Source organism: Canis lupus, chromosome 13, assembly GCF_011100685.1.
Source record: "Canis lupus familiaris isolate Mischka breed German Shepherd chromosome 13, alternate assembly UU_Cfam_GSD_1.0, whole genome shotgun sequence".
Classification (NCBI taxonomy): Eukaryota; Metazoa; Chordata; class Mammalia; order Carnivora; family Canidae; genus Canis; species Canis lupus.
Genome location: NC_049234.1, coordinates 19,237,125 through 19,255,776, shown reverse-complemented (window position 1 = coordinate 19,255,776; position 18,652 = coordinate 19,237,125). Strand labels below are relative to the sequence as shown.

The following is an 18,652-nucleotide window of genomic DNA, read 5'->3' as shown; positions in this document are numbered from 1 at the left end:
AAACAAGCATGGTAAAATGTTAATTGCAGAACCTAAGTGGTAGATGTAAGGGTGTTCACTGTAAAATTCTTTAAACTTTCCTGTATGTTTGTAGTTTTTCATGATAAACTTTTGGAGGAAAAAGCTCTTTCAGGCTTGTTCCTTACATGTGGATGACCTTAAAATACTTTGTGATATCTTTTAGCTCTTATAAGTACAGCACCAGGACAAGTGCTCTTTATCATGGCAACCAAGCTCTGTTCATAGTCCCTCACGATGGCTTAGGTTCTTCTACCCACTGTCATGTTTGACTATCAGATTCTACTACCCAGTCATTTACAAAATAAATTCCAGCATGAATCATGGTTATGCATGAGAATATACTGCCTTAAAATTTCATCTCTAACTGCTTTTTGTTGTCAGTTCTTAAGAAAAAAAAAAAAACAGCACAATAAGAAGCAGCTTTGGTAAAGTCTTGTTTTAGCTACCTTATCACAGTGTAACTAAACATAAAATAAGGGGCACTTGTAAAACACAGTCATATAACCTCTTGCTTTTTGCAGCGAATATATTCTGTGAAAGTCACTTTCAATCATGGAAAAGTTAGTAAAAAAGGTAAGTAGAATTTTAAAAACAGCTCAATGAAAAGAAGATCCAAGTTGATTCCATTCTCCTTTCCTCCTAGGGAAGAGGAGAGGAATCAGGAATTACTTTTACAATCCAAGTAATTCACACTCTACTGCTTTTGATGCATATGCCTGAAAATAGTGGGCAAATCTTCTAAGAGGATTGCATTGTAAATAGCAAACTAACCCAGGATCCATCAGAGAAAGAAATATGTGCTAAAGTCTTCTTTAATGTGAAAAAAAAAAAAAACAATCCTTTCTCAACAATTGCCTTGCAAATTTGCACATTCATATATTCTTATATGAATAAGATAATGGTTGTTCTTAAACCTGCACACAATTATATATCTCTACCTTAACCCCTTCCTAATCCTCCTTGCTATTACTGTCAAGACGCCACTCATAGTGTATTCTTCCAAAATGTCATAACTTATTAGAAAATGGCCAAGCTTCACAAATAATAAAATGCAGTGACTAACCCAACCATAATGAAAACACGATAGCATGAAATGAGACTTTCCCTGTTAATGAGAGTGTTCATCAGAATGCTCATTTGTTTCTCACACCTTAAGTCAAGATCAGAGGAGCTGCTGTTCTAGGACTGGTCCTCTGACTCCTGCCTGGTCCTCCCTCAGTGCACCCAGCTGAGCTCTCTATAGCAGTAATAGTTTCACCACCCAAAGCAGGGCCTCATGGGGCTGGATGATCTCAATCAGGCCAAGATCGAGGTGGGTGCTGGGCCACAGCTCGCCTCAATAAAAGGAATCTCTGGGAAAATATCAGAATCAGAAATGGGTAGGTACAAGTATTGCAGGGAGATCCATGTCATCAGCACTAAAGCTAATAAACAGGGGCACCTGGATGGCTCAGTGGTTGAGTGTCTGCCTTTGGCTCAGGTCATGATCCCGGAGTCCTGGGATTGAATCCTGCATCAGGTTTCCCCACCTGATGCTTTTCCCTCTGCCTTTGTCTCTGCGTCTCTCTTATGAATAAATAAAATCTTAAAACACACACACACACACACACACACACACACACACACCAACAACTAATAAGCAAACCACCACCCCTAACAAGTAGCAGATGAGGGGTAAGAATAGACAGATTTGAGACTTTCTCTGCTGATACCAGCTGCTAACTAGGTCCTCCTCCTATCTCCTTTGTAGGTGCTATGGGCTTCCCTGAGCTGGAGGGCCCCCGCATTTGTCCCCTCTTGCCACACCCTAGCAACAGCTGTTCATCTGCAAACTACAGATACAAAAAGAAACATCTTGTCCCACACTCCCGGGTGAGAGTTTTCCCTCACTTCATCTCATCTCCTATCCAACCTTAAAATTATTGTAAAAGCTACAAGAAAGTGATTCTTTAAGCAGACCCGAGTAAGTCAGTGTTCCCTCTGAACTCTTCCAGGATGGAATCATCGCAGCGAGCCCTGAGGACAACAGATCCCACAGATCTGTGCTGCCAGGAACAGCTGCTTGCAAGCACGCCGTCCAGCCCACTAAGCCCTCTGTCCCCATTGTCTCCACTCTTGTCTCCCAAGTATATAATAATCCACAAAAACACTCACTGACAGGAGCTTACAAGTTTGGTTAAGGCTGATAAATACAAGAACAAGGATCTCAGTTCTAGAATCCACTTCTCCTTGGTGGACAAGGATAGAAGAATAGAGAGGACTTACTACGTATAAAGAAGGTTGATCATTGTTTCCTCTGTCTTTTCCTAATGTCTGACCTCACAGAAACCATTTAAGAGCCACCACTTAATCAAGACAAATGAATTCCTGATATAAATGAATACTGGAAATAACAGGAGAGGAGAGCTATCTTCCTTCCCTTTACACTCTCTTGAGAGGTATTTAGCTGATTTTCAGGTTTATTGATTCTGGAAGATGGAAACCATAACTTAAATATCAGCATTGGCCTTTGGGAAAACACAAATACATTAATTCATAAACAACTAATACCCCAATCATTTCAGAAAAAGATTTACATGAGAATAAGTGCATAGGGGTATAAAATAATTCCACAACCTATGGAGCACTTACTAAACATCTTCTATTCACATGATGTTTTTTGCAAGTGACAAAATACCTTCAATGCTCTCTGCTGGTAAGAAATGAGCCTTACCAAAGGTCTGCTCTGTACCAGGGTTGTGCTCTCTGCCCTTATATCCAATTTTGTGAAGCAGAAAAGATGTTCACAGGAATAGTCTGTATGTTGGAAGAGCCTCTGATTGCAAGGCAATTCAACACACTACACCAGGCTTTTCTGCATTGACTCCAAATACAGTGACTCTATTTCCCACAGCACCCTCCCCTTTTCTTTATCCAAACAGGCAGTAATTTCCTGACTCCAAGATATCTTCGCTGTTTAGAAAACTAAAAGAGTTCTCCTTCTGTTTGGAACTCTAGATCTTGGTGGTAGCTTCTGGGTAGTGGTTTCCTGAAATTCCCTTCAGCTATAGTGTGTAGTAGAGCTAAGCTTCCATATTAATGGCCTCCAGTAGGGCCTACTCCTGAAGACAATCTCCATGCCAAATGTAAAATTCCTTAAGTTCAAAATGCAATGAAATGGATTTTTTTCTCCTGTGAATGTTCTACATTCCTTATCTCATCTTACTTTTTTTTTTTTTTTCTCATCTTACTTTATTGGAGCTTGGTTTTTGGTTCAGTGAGCTGATTTTTACCTTTTATCTACATACTGCATTAACATTTGTGAAGCAAATTCAGGAAAACAATATTTATTGAACATGCTTTTATTTAAAAAAAAAAAAGCAACAGCAAGGCTGTAGGAGTCTGGAAAGGCAGTCTGTTATAGCAGAAAGGCAAATAAATCAAACAATTAGAAAGAACTACAATTTCCTACAATTTAGCTAAAACTCATTGCCTAGTAAATTGCTTGTAGGGAACCAGCTTTAGTGATTGGACGAGATTGTTGTAATTAGCATATTTAGTCTAGGTAGAGGAGCATAACTGGAATGCTTGAAACGTCTTCTCTCTTAATTAAGCATTCCTCATTACCTTCTTAATTCTCCTTCCCATTCCACGTCTATCCTTACAGCTGGCAAAATTGTGAACTGCAATTTATCTTCCCATTAAAATGATTACAAATTCAGAATGAATGGAGTTCAAATTAAGTTTTCAAAACCACATGGCAAGGAAGACTCGGTTTAACAGTTAGTAGAGGAAGTGACCGTTCTATCTTGTCAAAACATAAACACTTCCAGAAATAAATTGGACTTTTCCCAACTGAATGAAAAGAATCATTTGTCTACTTGTTCGCAAAAAGATGTCACCCTAGAATTTTGTAAGTCTTATATACATGATCCATTTCACATGTGTCCTATCATTACATTTTGTAACCCTCTAAATTACTAGTTAATGACACCATTAAACTGTCATCTAGCATCCTAAGAGCAGGGACTTTCAGCTCTACCACTTTATGGCTCGATAATCTATGATCACTTAGTTTAAACATTCTGTTCCTCAGTTTTCTCATCTGTAAAATAAGGGTGATAAGCATATCTTCTACAAGGAGTTGCTATATAAAGGCATATATACGTATAGGTATATATATTAAAGGCATATATATGTATACATGTGTACATATACATGCATACATCTCCTTGGCAGGTAATAAATGCCATATAAGTGAGTCTTATTGTTATTATTGCCATGTCTACCATCAGCACAAAGAGAATAGTGATATTGTTGGGTTTCTTTATTTAGATGCTCTATCACAAACCACTTTCTTTTAAGTATTTCTGGGATTATCCTAGAGAAGAAACATGACGTGGATTGTGGATGTCTTAATTAGTGTGTCATAGTTAGGACTACATGGGAAAATTTCAAGATAAAAGATATACACGGAATACATAAAAATAACAAATGATCTGAAAATTCATAATATGAAACTCTACTCATGAATGATTTATATATGGATAATTTTCTTCAAATTTGAAATGTTCTGAGATTTTCTTGACTATTCATGGCACTTTTTCTGTTTTGTATCAAGAATATTACTATAAAAACATATATGTAGGGACTCCTGGGTGGCTCAGCGGTTGAGCGTCTGCCTTTGGCTCAGGGTGTGATCCCAGGTCCTGGGATCGAGTACCGCATCAGGCTTCCTGTAAGGCGCCCGCTTCTCCCTCTCTCTATGTCTTTGCCTCTCTCTCTCTCTCATAAATAAATAAATAAATAAGCAAGTAAGTAAGTAAATAAATAAATAAAACTATTTTTAAAAATACGTAAAATATATCAGTTCCATCTGGTATGGTAATAACATGTTATTGAGTTAGTGATAAATATCATTGCATTCTTTAGCCAATCAAAAAAGTACAAGTTTATTTAAAAACCTCTAAATTTTGTCTTTTATCACTCTGTAATAAAATGTCATCTAAATCCATTTTTGTAATCGTTTTATTGAGATATAAGTCACATACCACATAATTCATCCATTTAATAAATATAATGTGGTGGTTTTAAGTATATTCCCAGAGTTATGAAATCATAACCACAATCAAGTTCATAAAATTTTCATCATCCCCGAAAGAAACTCCATACCCATTAGCACTCACCCTCCATTCTTCCCATTGCTGCTGGCAACCACTTCCTGTCTCTATGCATTTGCCTATTTGGGACATTTCATATAAATGGAGTCATACAACATGTGGCTTTTTGTGTCTGCTTTCACTTAGCATATTTTCAAGGTTCACCCATGTTGTAGTATGCATCAGTAATTTTATTCCTTTTTATGCCAAATAATATTCTTTTTTTTTTTTTTTTTTTTTTTTAAAGATTTTATTTATTTATTCATGATAGTCACAGAGAGAGAGAGAGGCAGAGAGACACAGGCAGAGGGAGAAGCAGGCTCCATGCACTGGGAGCCCGATGTGGGATTCGATCCCGGGTCTCCAGGATCGCGCCCTGGGCCAAAGGCAGGCGCCAAACCGCTGCGCCACCCAGGGATCCCCAAATAATATTCTTTTCATGGATACACCACACATTGTTTATCCAACCATCAGTGGATGGACACTTGAGTTGTTTTTAGCTATTATGAATAATGCTGCTGTGATCATTTGGGTATAAATTTTTATGTGGACGTATGTTTTCATTTCTTTTGACTATATATCTAGGAGTAAAATTGTTGAGTCCTACGTTAACTCTGTTTCATCTTTAGAGGAAATGCCAGACTGTTTTCCAAAGTGGCTGTATCATTTTACCTGCCCACCAGTGGTATATAGAGGTTCCAATTTCTCCACATCCTTGTCAACACTTACTACTGTCTTTGTTATTATAGCCATCGCGTCAGTAGAAAATGGTACCCCAATGCACTTTTAAGATGCAAAACCATAAAAATACATTATTCAAGGAAGTAAAATCTTTTCTGAAAAGGGAAAGAATGAAGAGATTACGAAAAGGACCCCATAGTCAGGCTGGAAAAGGAAGCAGGAGAGGTTTCTAAGTTTGTTAATTTCACGTCCTTAGACAGCCAACTGCCCTTCAAAGTGTCAGGATTGTAGAGCCAGCCCTCAGTTTCATAGCTGGAGCTTACAATAATCAGACCAACAAGAACTAATCTGGGTCTATGATTTATTTTACAAAGTTCCCTCCCACATTCTAGCCCATTTGATCCAACACCACAAATCTTATGTGGAAGGATATTACTATTCCCATTCTGCAGGTAGACTGAGGCCCAGAGTGGCTGACTTGGTCAAGGGAATATGGTTAAAAATATGTACATACGTATATACATACATGTGTTTCATGAATATTAAAGTGTCTTTATATAATAAGCATTAAATAAAATGCACAGAGCTGGGCCTGGAAGCCAAATTTTTTATTTCAAATCCCAATCCTTGGTGTCCCCATTTCTCATCACTTTCATCTGCCTCATCTCTGATGATCAAGAAAGCAATGGGAAAGTAAGGGAAGACAAAAGGGAGTTGTATGCGAAACAGGTAGGAGGCCTGCACATCATGAAGTCCCCCCAGTCACAGCAGCTCAGGATGTTAGGACGTGTTGTGACACGGCTTTCGAGGATGGTTGCATCCCCACCCCTTCATGAGAGGTTCCTCCAGTAACAAGAAGCCAGGGCATACTTACATCCCTAAATTCTGAACATATCATCTGTACTGTAGCATATTTAATCATGTATACTACTAGTCACTCAAATATGTATTGAGTAATAACTATGTGCTAGACCCAGTGCTAACATGGTTGAGACTTAAAAAGCAATGATTACAAAGTAAATTTAAATCGTAAACAAAATTTTCTAAGCCCTTCACATAGACCATCTCATTTAATCTTCACAATATTCTTGCAAGAGATGTGGAAACAGGCACAGAGCATTAAGTAAATTGACCCCAAAGTCACAGAACTATTCAACAATGGTGGAGGCAAGTAAGAACCCAGGCAGCCTGATTCTATACCCCATGTTCTTAACCACCACCCAATCCTTCCTGGCAGATCTCGCTTGGCTGAAAGTCACATGTGGTGACATGCATAAACCAATAATACTGATTAATTCCAGCAACCATTGTTGAATGCTCATTAGTACAGAAGCTCAAGGGCAAATTCCCACAACAACCCCATGAAGTGCTTATCTTCATTGCCACTTTATAGATGAGGAAACAAAGGCTCAGAGAAGTGAGTTAACTTGTCCAAGGTCACAGAGCTATAATAGCTAATGCGGACATGGTGCTTACTATATACCAGGTGCTGTTGTTCTTTTTTTTTTTTTTCTTAATATTTTATCTATTTCTTTGAGAGAGACAGAGATAGCAAGAGAACACCAGTGGAGGTGAGAGGGAGAAGCAGGCTCCCTGCTCAGCGGACGTGGGGCTCCATTCCAGGATCCAGGGATCATGACCTGAACCAAATGTAGCTGCTTTACGGACTGAGCCACCCAGGCGCCCCCAAGCACTGTTCTAAGCACTAACTCATCTAATCCTCATAACACTAGGAGGTGGGTTCCATTATTACCCAGCATTCGTAGTTAAGTAACTTGTTCATGGTCTCAAGCTTCTGTAAAGGGCAAACCCAGGACTCACTCTAGCAGCTGTCTTGGAAACTTAAGGGTGACCACTGGCTACAAAGTGGCTAAGCAGAAAATCAAACCCAGGTCTAACTCTTGAGTGAAAGAGAGAGAGCCTCCTTTCTTCTTTCCACCAAGCTAAGCGTGGCCCTCAACCCTACTGCAGTACAGGAAGAGGGGAATAACAACTGAAGACCCTCCAAAGAAGGGGCATTCAAGTTGCCTCTTGAGGGCTTACGTGCTTACTGGTCAAAGAGAGGCACCATGCAGTTTGTTATTTTAAAAGAAATGCAGGGCGCCTGGGTGGCCCAGTTGGTTGTCTGACTCTTGGTTTTGGCTCAAGTCGTGATCTCAGGGTGGTGAGACTGGTTGGCTCTCAGCGAGGAGTCTGTTTTCTCTCTCCCTTTGCCCCTCTCCTCCTCTCAAATAAATAAATGAATCTTTCTTAAAAAAAAAAAATGAAAAGTACCCAACTGAGGTCTTCAAAAAAGAGGATACAGTAATGAGAAGCAAATAAATTATTAAAAAGCAAATGTTTCAGATTGAATCAGGAAAGCTTTCAATTTTTATTCAATGAGAAAATACTCTTGATGAAGGAAAAGCAAGCCTTTATTCCCTTTAATTTTGATTACGCATTTAAAAATCATTGAGGGATTGAAGAGTGCAATTTGCCTTCTATAACGTTAAACTCAACAAACCCTAACTTCCAACATTTACTTCCTCAATGTAACTGCTGCAAGCAAAGTGGTTACTAAACCTTCATAGACCCTTTGCAAAGATGACCTCTCCTTCAGGTCCCGAAACTGAGCGTCTAGAAACCAAAATGAGCCTGGAGATTCGGGCCAAGCTTCAGAAGGAACGGGCACGCGCCCCGTTCCAGCTGGGCCAGGGGCCGGCACGCAAGTTGCAGCTCAAACTGGCTTCAGAGCCAGTCCCCCCCCCCCCCCCCCAGCCCACGGCAAACTGATTTATGACCGTACGACGGGCAGCTGCGGAACTGGTCAGACCGCAGAAGTCCATTACTCAAACACCAATCCAAGGATGGCCAGGATGGGATGCGAATCGGTAAGGGGAGGGGGCTGGGATCTGGGGTTCACTGCCTGTCCCGGGTGCGGTGAGGCCGGTCGCTTCCTAATTCCTGCAGCAGCCCGGGGCCTGTGGACTCTGCTCTGCAAAACCTGTGCGCTGGCGGAGCTGGCGGGGCTGCAGGGCGCCGGGACAGGGTGCCTCCACGCCCCCTCGCGGACCGGCCGACGACGGAGGAGGCCGTGCCGATTTAGTGCTGGGTGTTTTTCCGAACCTGGGGTTTAGCGCCCCCCCCGACACACACACACACACAACGCCCCGTCAAGGGGGTCCGGGCGATCAGCCTCATTTTACAGATGCAAACGCCGAGGGTCGGAGGAGCGCAGCGGGGCTTGCCGGCCAAGTGGAAAGCCCCGAGTGGAGGCAATGGCCGGGTTGGCCCTCTCGTCGAGGAGGCTGGAGGGCTGCAGCGCCTGGGGCGCACACCCAGCCCCTCGCCCTCCCGACGCCCGAGGGGTCGGCCGGCAGCCCGGAGGCCCGGCAGCGCGCAGGTGCCCGGCGGAGCGCGCGCGGGGCGCAGGGCTGCAGCGGCGGCCGAGGCGCAGCGCGCACCCCCGCTCCCCTGCGCGCGTGCAGACCGCAGGGCGCCGGGCTGCAGCAGCCGGGCAGGGGCGCACCGCCCGCCCGAGCCAGCGCGTGTGCGCGCCGGGCTGCTGCCGACACGGGCTGGCGGCGCCCCCGGGCGCGCCCCGGCGCCGCCCCGCGCCTTACCGTAGCTGCTCCCCGGTGACCAGGACCTCAGCCATGCGCTCCAGCTCCCTTTGCTGCGCCCCGCCGCTCCCGCCCGTGCTGCCGTCGCTGCCGCCGCTGCCCCCGCTGCCGCCCTCCATGCTCGCGCCGCGTCGCTCCCACTGTCTTCCTTAGCCGCCGCGGGTTTGGGTGTTAAATCAGCCTGCCCCTACGGAGGCCTCCCCCGCCATCTTTGTTAGGGGCAGGCCGGCGGCTCAGCCGCGATTGGCTGCGGAGGGAATCCCGGTGGGTGGGCTGGAGCGCGAGGCTGGTCCGCCCCTGGGACTCGGGCTTCGGGGGCGGCGGCTGGAGCCCCGCGTGGCCGGGGGCGGGGCCGAGGGAGCAAAATATAAACATGTGGGCGGGGCTCCGGGGCTGCGGGGCGGGGGCTGCGGGCCCCGGCGGCCACCTGCCCGGGGCCGTCCCCTCCGAGCGCGCGGCGGGGCCTTGCGGACAGGCCAGGAGGTGACAGGCGTAAAGGTGTTGCTATCATCCTGTCTGTGCTCCAAATGGCCCGAGTAAAAACACGAGCAAAATAGCTAAATAGTGAGCACTGGAGGATCCACACGTCACCGCAGCGGTGGGTGAAATTAGGCATTCTCGTCCCCATCCCCCTGCACCAGAGGCAGCTTCCTAACCTCAGAGCGTAATCAATAAAGAACGCGGGCCTGGGAATCAGGCAGACCTGGGATCCGGCTCCGCGCCTGTAATTTCCTACCAAAATGTGCTTCATCTTCATTTTCTTCTTTTGCAAAATAAAGATAATTGTGGCTGCCACTTGTTGACATCTACTGCATTAGAGTAAAGGGGTATCTGTGTGTTGAGGTTTTATGCAGCTTTTAACAATTTTTGCATATATATATACGTCTCTGCACCTTTACAGGTATATGGGATTTTTTTTTCTTTTAGTGAAAACTATATGGAAAGACAATCTTTTAATTGCAGATTTGTTGTAAGTCTACAGAATAAAAAATGAAAATGGGAGGGCTGTGGAGAAACAAATGATTTTCTTTGTATATTTTATACCAATTCTACTCAAAACTGTTTATACCCACTCTCCTTCAGGCTTATTGTATTTTATTGTTGTGTTTTCTTCTTGTCATTTGTTTTTAAAGATCACTGTAGCCTTTTCCAACATTCTACAAGATCATTACTTAAAATTTACAACAATTCATTGAGCATTTATTGTGTGCTTTATATGTTGTTAAGCACTTTATATTATTTACTTTATCCTCACAAAAACCCTGAGAGTTGGGTATTATTATTGTCAACATACAATTGGAAAATCTTAAACATGCAAAGGTGAAGTGATCTGCCTAGATTTCACACCTAGAAAGTCCGTTAGGCAGCCCTTGAGCCCTAGGTCTGGAGACTCTCAAGGTTATGCTCAACCATACTCCAGAAAGAGAACAATTGTCCAACTCCCTTATAAATTCGACGATAGCAATTAGGCAATTCTTTCACAAGAGAAATTATCTAACTTTTATAACTTTTAAAATAAACCATGGCAAAAGTGTAGAGCAAGCAAGACATAGTTCAAAATGCATGTTATTCTAAGAGCTTCATTCTGTATAATATATAAAAATCATTTAACAGGGCGGCCCAGGTGGCTCAGCGGTTTAGCGCTGCCTTCAGCCCAGGGGTTGATCCTGGAGTCCCGGGATTGAGTCCCTCTCCCTCTGCCTGTGTCTCTGCCTTTCTCTCTCCTGTGTCTCTCATGAATAAATAAATAAAATATTTTAAAAAATCATTTAACAGAAGTAGAGGTCCCAGAATTAATGAGCTTAACAGCTGGCTGTCACTTACGTTTTAATTGTATAACATAGAATGTGCTGCTTACCTTCTCAGAGCCTCCATCTCCTGACAGGAATAATAATTCCTACCTTATATGGATGTTGTGTGGCTTAATAACATTGTGTGAAGCTTTCATGTACATAATATGTGTTTAAAAGTTCTCTTTAATATCTTTACTGCTTTTATTTTTTTAAATATTTTATTTATTTATTCATGATAGACATAGGGAGAGAGAGAGAGAGATGCAGAGACAGAAGCAGGCTCCGTGCAGGGAGTCCCATGCAGAACTCGATCCTGGGTCTCCAGGATCACACCCTGGGCCAAAGGCAGGCACTAAACCGCTGAGCCACCCAGGGATCCCTCTTTACTGGTTTTAATAAGAAGAAAAGGAAGGAGGAGGAGGAGGAAAAAGAGGAGGAAAGAGAAGAAGGAGAAGAAATTCTTGTCAGATACTTTCCAGGAGGAGTTTTTGGTGCAAGGTAAAACACCTTTTCTCACATTATCTCTAATTTTTAAATTATTAGTAGGCCTTGAAAATGAAGGAAGGAGAAGTACAGACCTGGCCACCCTAAATCTCTCTTTTATTTGATGATTTTAAGCTTTTTGAAAGTGCAGAATGAAAAAATTAAGGTATTACAAATTCTTCATTATCTATCGCTCAACATTTTTATTCAAAAGCTCTGGCTATGTATTGTAAATCATCACTACTCTTGATTGTCTTTTTTTCTTCCTTTAAATCTAGTTGTGTTTTTTGTTTGTTTACTTATGATAGTCACACAGAGAGAGAGAGAGGCAGAGACATAGGCAGAGGGAGAAGCAGGCTCCATGCACCGGGAGCCCGACGTGGGATTCGATCCCGGGTCTCCAGGATCGCGCCCCGGGCCAAAGGCAGGCGCTAAACCGCTGCGCCACCCAGGGATCCCTAGTTGTGTTTTTCATTTACATTTAGGCAACTTTCTTTATCTGAAAAATAAAAAGAAATGGTTTTTGCAAAATACTTTCTTGTTTAATAGTTTATGATAAAAAACATGATAAAACCTTTTATCATGAAAGTTTATGATTTTAAAAAAGCACCTCAACATAAGGAAAAAAAATTCAAGTCAGGAAAAGACCTAGTACTGCTCCAGTGAGAAAGAGCAGAATTTAATTCTCTTGCTTGATGAGAAGGGTTTTCTGTGTGTGTACATGTGAATGGGAAGTGAAGACTGGTTTGCTGTCATTGTTTCAACCTACATTTCTTTTTTTTTTTTTTGTAAATTTATTTTTTATTGGTGTTCAATTTGCCAACATATGCAATAACACCCAGTGCTCTTCCCATCAAGTGTCCCCCTCAGTGCCCATCACCCAGTCACCCCCAGCCCCCTCCCACCTCCCCTTCCTCCACCCCTAGTTCGTCTCCCAGAGTTAGGAGTCTCTCATGTTCTGTCTCCCTTTCAACCTTTCTTTTGACATATGAGACACACCATGCTCTACTGGGTCAGAAGACAGATCCTTTTTCCTAAATTAGGGCAAGATTGTTCTGACTCCTGAGGACATGTGAGCACCCATGCTGAGTCCATGAGCTCAGGAGCAACTGTCCCAGAATAGATCATGGTCTATAGGTGTTGCTGGTTGAAGGATGGGCACTGACATGGTGATTAAACCGAGTATGAAGATCTTAAAAGGGCTGAAAATTCTAACAGATCTCAGGTTGATCCCTGGCTCCGCTGGGGCAAGTTCATTATCATCTCTAATTTCTGCTCTCTTTTGTAAAATCAAGACCATACTACTAATCCCATTGGGTTTTGGGAAGGACTGAATAAAATTTAATGAGCACACTTGTTACAAGTGGAAACTATTAAATGTAAGCCTTTTTCTTCTAGCTTGCCCTACTCACCTGCTTCATGCCTTCTGGCTGTTTTGGCGATCTGAAGCCAGCGCTGCTCAAACTTTTGGTAGATGAAGACCAGGTGTTTTTGTGATGTATGCGTGCATGTGTTTTCAATCCATTGAAGATTGACATTTTGATAAAGTATAATAGAAATGAAATTTTTAAATGGACAAAACACAGACCAAATGTGTTATTGTTGTGGTCAACAGATAGCAAATTGTCAAATTGGTATAAATATCTCTCTCAATGTCTGTCTCTATGTCTCTCAATATTGGTAATGGTCACCCATTGGCCGACTGAACTTTTAGTAGTACTGGTTAAGAGTAAGCAGCAACATGAGAAGATGAACTTGAATAAAGTGTGTGAAAGAATATTGTCAACTCTGAAGCTTCATAACACAGTAGCTATGGATATTGTTATTGCCTCTTTGTATACACCAATATTGTTCCCATCTGATCTTAAAGGTGAACTCAAACCCCACCTTCTCTGTGATGACTTCTTGGCCTCCCTCAAGCGATGTGTTGTTCTTCCCTATGCCTTCTCATGACATCATAGGGTTTCCATTGCTTTTTAACCGTTAATAGGAGTCTCTATCTATTCCTCAGCTGCCATGATTTTTATTCTCTGTGAATAGAAGCAAAGTGATGATTTAATAATAGCCTGTCCAGATATTTCTGTCAATAGATCCTTTAAGAAGGGAAAAATAAATGTAAAGGGAGAGGAAAAATAAAATGTCCATGTGTCATCATTCACATCCATTTTTAATATTTTTGTCGTGTTTGATTCATCTTTTTTGTAGTGACAGAAATCAAACATTATCAAGAAATGTGAGATCCTCTTGTCCTACAATCCCAATCCTGCTTACCTCCCAAGAAGTTCTTTTTTTTAATCTAAATTCAATTAGCCAATATTTGGTACCTCATTAGTTTCAGATGTAGTGTTCAATAAATTTACCAGTTGCGTATAACACCCAGTGCTCATCACTTCATGTGCCCTCCTTAATGTCCATCACCCAGTTACCCCATCCCCCCCCACCTTCCCTCCAGCAACCCTGTTTGTTTCCTATAGTTAAGAGTCTCCATGATTTTTCCCTGAGGAGGAGAGGTTATTAAGGGTGTAAGGGCAGTGAAAATACAATACTTTGGTATATACTGTCACCTACTGGTTGATTTTGCAAAGACACTAAATGACGGTAAGTCTCCTATGAGTCCAGGACCATCTTCAAGAAGGCACTTTTGGAAATTTAGATGGTTTGTCACAGTATTAGGAATGCTAGTGGCTTTTAGTGAGCAGGAACTAGAAATCCTCATTTTCTCATTTTCCTGGGACAGCAGTTCATAAAGAATTGTCCAGCTGTCAGAGTCTGTCCTCGAAGCAGCAGGAGAGAAGGGACTTTCGAGAGCCAGCTGCCCGATTATTTTCTTTCCCCTCCCTCTCTCCCGCCCCATATCTCTCTTCACCCCTCTCCTGCCTTTGCTTGTGCAGCCAAGACGGAGCCGTAGGCGGCCACTCAGTCCCCATCCATCTCCTCCTCGTCCTCCGTCCTCCGGGGCCTTACCCTCAGCGCCCTCCTGTGCGGTGCAGGATCTGATTTTCTGGAAAGATGTGAAGAAGACTGGGTTTGTCTCTGACACCACACTGATCATGCTGCTCTCCCCCTGGCAGCTTTCAGTGTCATCAGTGTGGTTTCTTACTTCGTCCTGGCTCTTCTGTCACCATCAGCTTCAGGCTGTACAAGTCTGTCATCCAAGGTATACAGAAATCAGAAGAGGGCCATCCATTCAAAGCCTACCTGGATGTAGACATTGCTGTGTCCTCAGAAGCTTTCCATAATCACGTGAATGCTGCCATGGTGCACATCAACAGGGCCCTGAAACTCATTATTCGTCTCTTTCTGGTGGAAGATTTGGTTGACTCCTTGAAGCTGAATGTTTTCGTGTGGCTAATGACCTACGTTGGTGCCGTTTTCAATGGAATCACCCTTCTGATTCTTGCCGAACTGCTCATTTTCAGTGTCCCCATTGACTGTGAGAAGTACAAGACCCAGATTGATCACTATGTTGGCATTGCCCACGATCAGACCAAGTCAATTGTTGAAAAGATACAAGCAAAACTCCCTGGAATTGAAAAAAAAAAAAGGCGGAATAAGTACATGGAAACCAGAAATGCAACAGTTACTAAAACACCACTTAATAGTTATAACGTTATTACATGTACTCTGAAGGAACTGCATTCCAAGCTTCTTTTTCTTAATTTGGTGTTTTCTCCCCTCCTTTCCCTTTACCCTCAGTATCAAGCACAAGAATTGTTGCACTAAAAAAGGAACTGATATCTTAGAACCCAAAAGAATAAAGAGAGAGTCAAATTAATAGGCTAAATCAGTACCTTAATGATGGTGGAGCTTTTACTTGTAGCTTGAAAGGGGAGAGATTGGAGGTCAAAGAGAAAATGAAAGATAAAGCTCTGCTCTTGGACTCTGCTGTCCAGTTCTCAAGGACTAGTCTTATGCAGCTTCCTATCAGAGTTTTACCTTTATTTTTAAGTTAAGAAATAATGATTAACTTATGAGGAAATTATCTGAGGACAAGAGTGGGATTCCTTCCTGTGGGTTTTTTGGCAGCCTTCTGATCCCATCTTCCTGCCCCACAATGTGAGCAGCTATTCCTACAATTTCTCTTCTTCACGTAATGATAGAACTTCCAACTGTATGAATAACCTGTAGACAATAGTGAGAGTTATTGATTCCTGGAATGCCATCTAGGAACCAAGGATGGACATGGAAGGTGGGGCTGGGATGACCCTCCCCTCCCACTCACCCCTAGGAAAGGAAAATCTCTGCCATTTGGGAGGGTGAGGTCTGTGTCATTTCTTGTGGGCACCAGTTCTGAGCTTTAGTTTGAGGACTCATTCCTGAGTGTGCTTTTTCCTCCCTCTTCCCTGCCCACCTCACCTCGAGTTTAATAAATATGGTTATACTTTTCTTATTATGAAATACATGTCTGTAACTGCTGTAAAAAAAAAAAAGAATTGTCCTAAATCCTGTCTTTCCCAGGTCCTATGGGATATTCTTGTAGTTCAAAAACCTGTTTGCTGTTATCTGAGTTTAGAACCTAATTTGGTTTTACACAGAAACACAAGATCTTTTTTGCACAATTTTAATATAATTCTGACTTGTCTGGAAATGCAATTACTATGTACACTGAGAAAAAATTGTAGTTTGCTCAGAACTTTACCAAGAAATGTTCATCATTAGATAAAATTGTTTCATTTGTCATTTATGTGGTAAACACGCTACAAGTACACCACACCTTTTTCAGTCTGCATTTGTTAGCGATTCCATGTGTGGTGATTCTATGTGTGTTTGTATAGCAATATATTATTTAACCAAATTTTAGAGTGCCAAATATAAAAAAAGAAGTGATGGCAATGCTCAGTAAACTACTGTCTTCTGTTGTTCTAAAACTATTCATTATAAATAGTTGTGAACATCTGATCACCTCACTAGACCTTCTTCAGTCACTTAAATATTAAAATACATTTTATCTTGTTATAGATGATTTTCTTCCTTATACTCCAGTGTAAGGACATCATATTGATTTTTTTTTATGTACACCAAAAGCTTATATTGAGAACACTGGTGGATTTTGTTGTTTTTTGTTTGTTTGTTTTTTGTTTTTTTAAAGATTTATTTATTTATTTATTTATTTATTTATTTATTTATTAATGATAGAGAGAGAGAGAGAGAGAGAGAGAGGCAGAGACACAGGCAGAGGGAGAAGCAGGCTCCATGCAGGGAGCCTGACGTGGGACTCGATCCCGGGACTTCAGGATCAGGCCCTGGGCCAAAGGCAGGCGCTAAACCGCTGAGCCACCCAGGGATCCCCTACTGGTGGATTTTGAATGAAGGAATGCCATGATCTGACTTACATTATTACAAAGATGACTTAAGATAACATACAGGATGCCCGGTTCTGTGCTTGATTCAGTAAATATTTTAACCAGTATTCCATCTCTTTTTCAGGGCAAAACAGGCCCAGTCTGTGAAACATGATACAATACCACCATCTAGTGGGCAAAATCCTGACTGTTTTATAAGCAAAGCTTCAAAAGTTTAAGAATGTACAGTTTAAAAACTACTGTATTTCCTATAGAATCAAATACATCTTGGTGTGAATCAGAAATTCCTTACCTGAAATTATTTTAAGTAAAAACAAAGTAATATAGTTTCCAAGACACTACTTAATTTCATTTCTCCTATCAAATGGAATTATTTTGTTATTTTATTATTATTCCCTGAGACTACATCCTTAGGGAAATAATTCTTTCTTCCTTTCTTTCCAACTTAAGTAGGCTCCATGCATGCCCAACCCAATATGGGGCTTGAACTCAGAAACCTGAGATTGAGAGTCCCATGGCTCTACTGACTGAGTCAGGCAGGAACCCCAAGGAGGTATTTCTTTCAAGGCTTACACTTCATTTTTTAGCTGAGTTTCTAAAGTCACTGATGAAGTCCAGGGCAGGCTGCCCCCAAGTATGCCACTTGGGCTTACTGATAATTTTGAATTGAAGTTAACACAAGAAACAGCTGGTATAAGAAGGCCTCTCTGACCCTCCTTTGACTCCTTGAAAACAGGAAATAAATCTGCCTTGTGAACGGTACCCTCCCTGCACCAGGAGATAGAGAGATCCATCCCCATATCACCAGAGAGGGAATTTAGAGTTGAGAACACTGTATAAATAAACCCTATCACTTCTTTACTAATTTACTACCCCGTGCCCAAACTTGATTATGTCAATTGTCTTGTCTAAGAGGTACAAAAAACTGCCTGCTTTAGTCACTTTGAGTCTCATATTTCTATGAGCTCTCATATGTATGAATTAAATTTGTTTCTCTCTTGTGAATCTCTTATGTCAATTTAATTGTTAGACAAGCCAAAGAACCTAGAAGGGAAGAAAGGAAAACTTTTCCCTCCATACATCACACTCTCCCTGGGTGATCTCATTTATAGGCACCCTTGGAATCACTGTATATCTAAAAGCTTTATCTTTTAGCTCCTAGTCAGACCTTGATCCCAACTCCAAGATCTAAATCCGATTTCAAGACATATCCTCCCTTGTGTATTCTCACCTTAATCACCACAAATCAAATCCAGTACTCATCATATCTCACCCCAAATCTATTCCTACCCTTCCTACAACATGTCGTAAATAAGAGGAAATGCAGTTGCTCCCACAGAAACCTAGAATTCATCTTTGATTCATTCCCCTCTTCTTATTCCTCATGTCTAATCAAATAGCTACTATTGTCCATTGTATCTCAAAAATTACTTCGCAAACCCAGCCACCTTCATCACTCACTCACATGGGCTCTTAGAGACAAAAGAGAAAAAGAGAAAAGGAGAAAGAGAGGAAGAAAGATGTTAGGTAATCACACAGTAAACAAAATTGCAACTTACTTAAAATCTAAAAATGAGAAGTACCTGCTGCCATGACAGTATATATTAGAGAGGCTTTGCCTAATCAGGGAG

At 41.9% G+C, this 18,652-nt stretch overlaps 2 protein-coding genes across 2 annotated transcripts in view; one reads left to right on the top strand and one right to left on the bottom strand.

Annotated features, from left to right (window-relative positions):
• DEPTOR (DEP domain containing MTOR interacting protein) overlaps positions 1-9,750 on the bottom strand; it is a 135,192-nt gene extending 125,442 nt beyond the window's left edge. Inside the window, exon 1 of the mRNA XM_038555411.1 lies at positions 9,443-9,750. Coding sequence (XP_038411339.1) covers positions 9,443-9,561 — 119 coding nt within the window. The 5' untranslated portion in view covers positions 9,562-9,750. The remainder of the gene's footprint in view (positions 1-9,442) is intronic.
• On the top strand, positions 8,616-15,493 carry LOC111098536 (reticulon-3-like). The gene is made up of 2 exons (XM_038556340.1): positions 8,616-8,710; positions 14,790-15,493. Exons 1-2 carry the CDS (start codon positions 8,616-8,618, stop codon positions 15,439-15,441), a joined length of 747 nt encoding a protein of 248 aa, XP_038412268.1. The 3' UTR covers positions 15,442-15,493.
• The last annotated feature ends 3,159 nt before the right edge of the window (positions 15,494-18,652 follow it).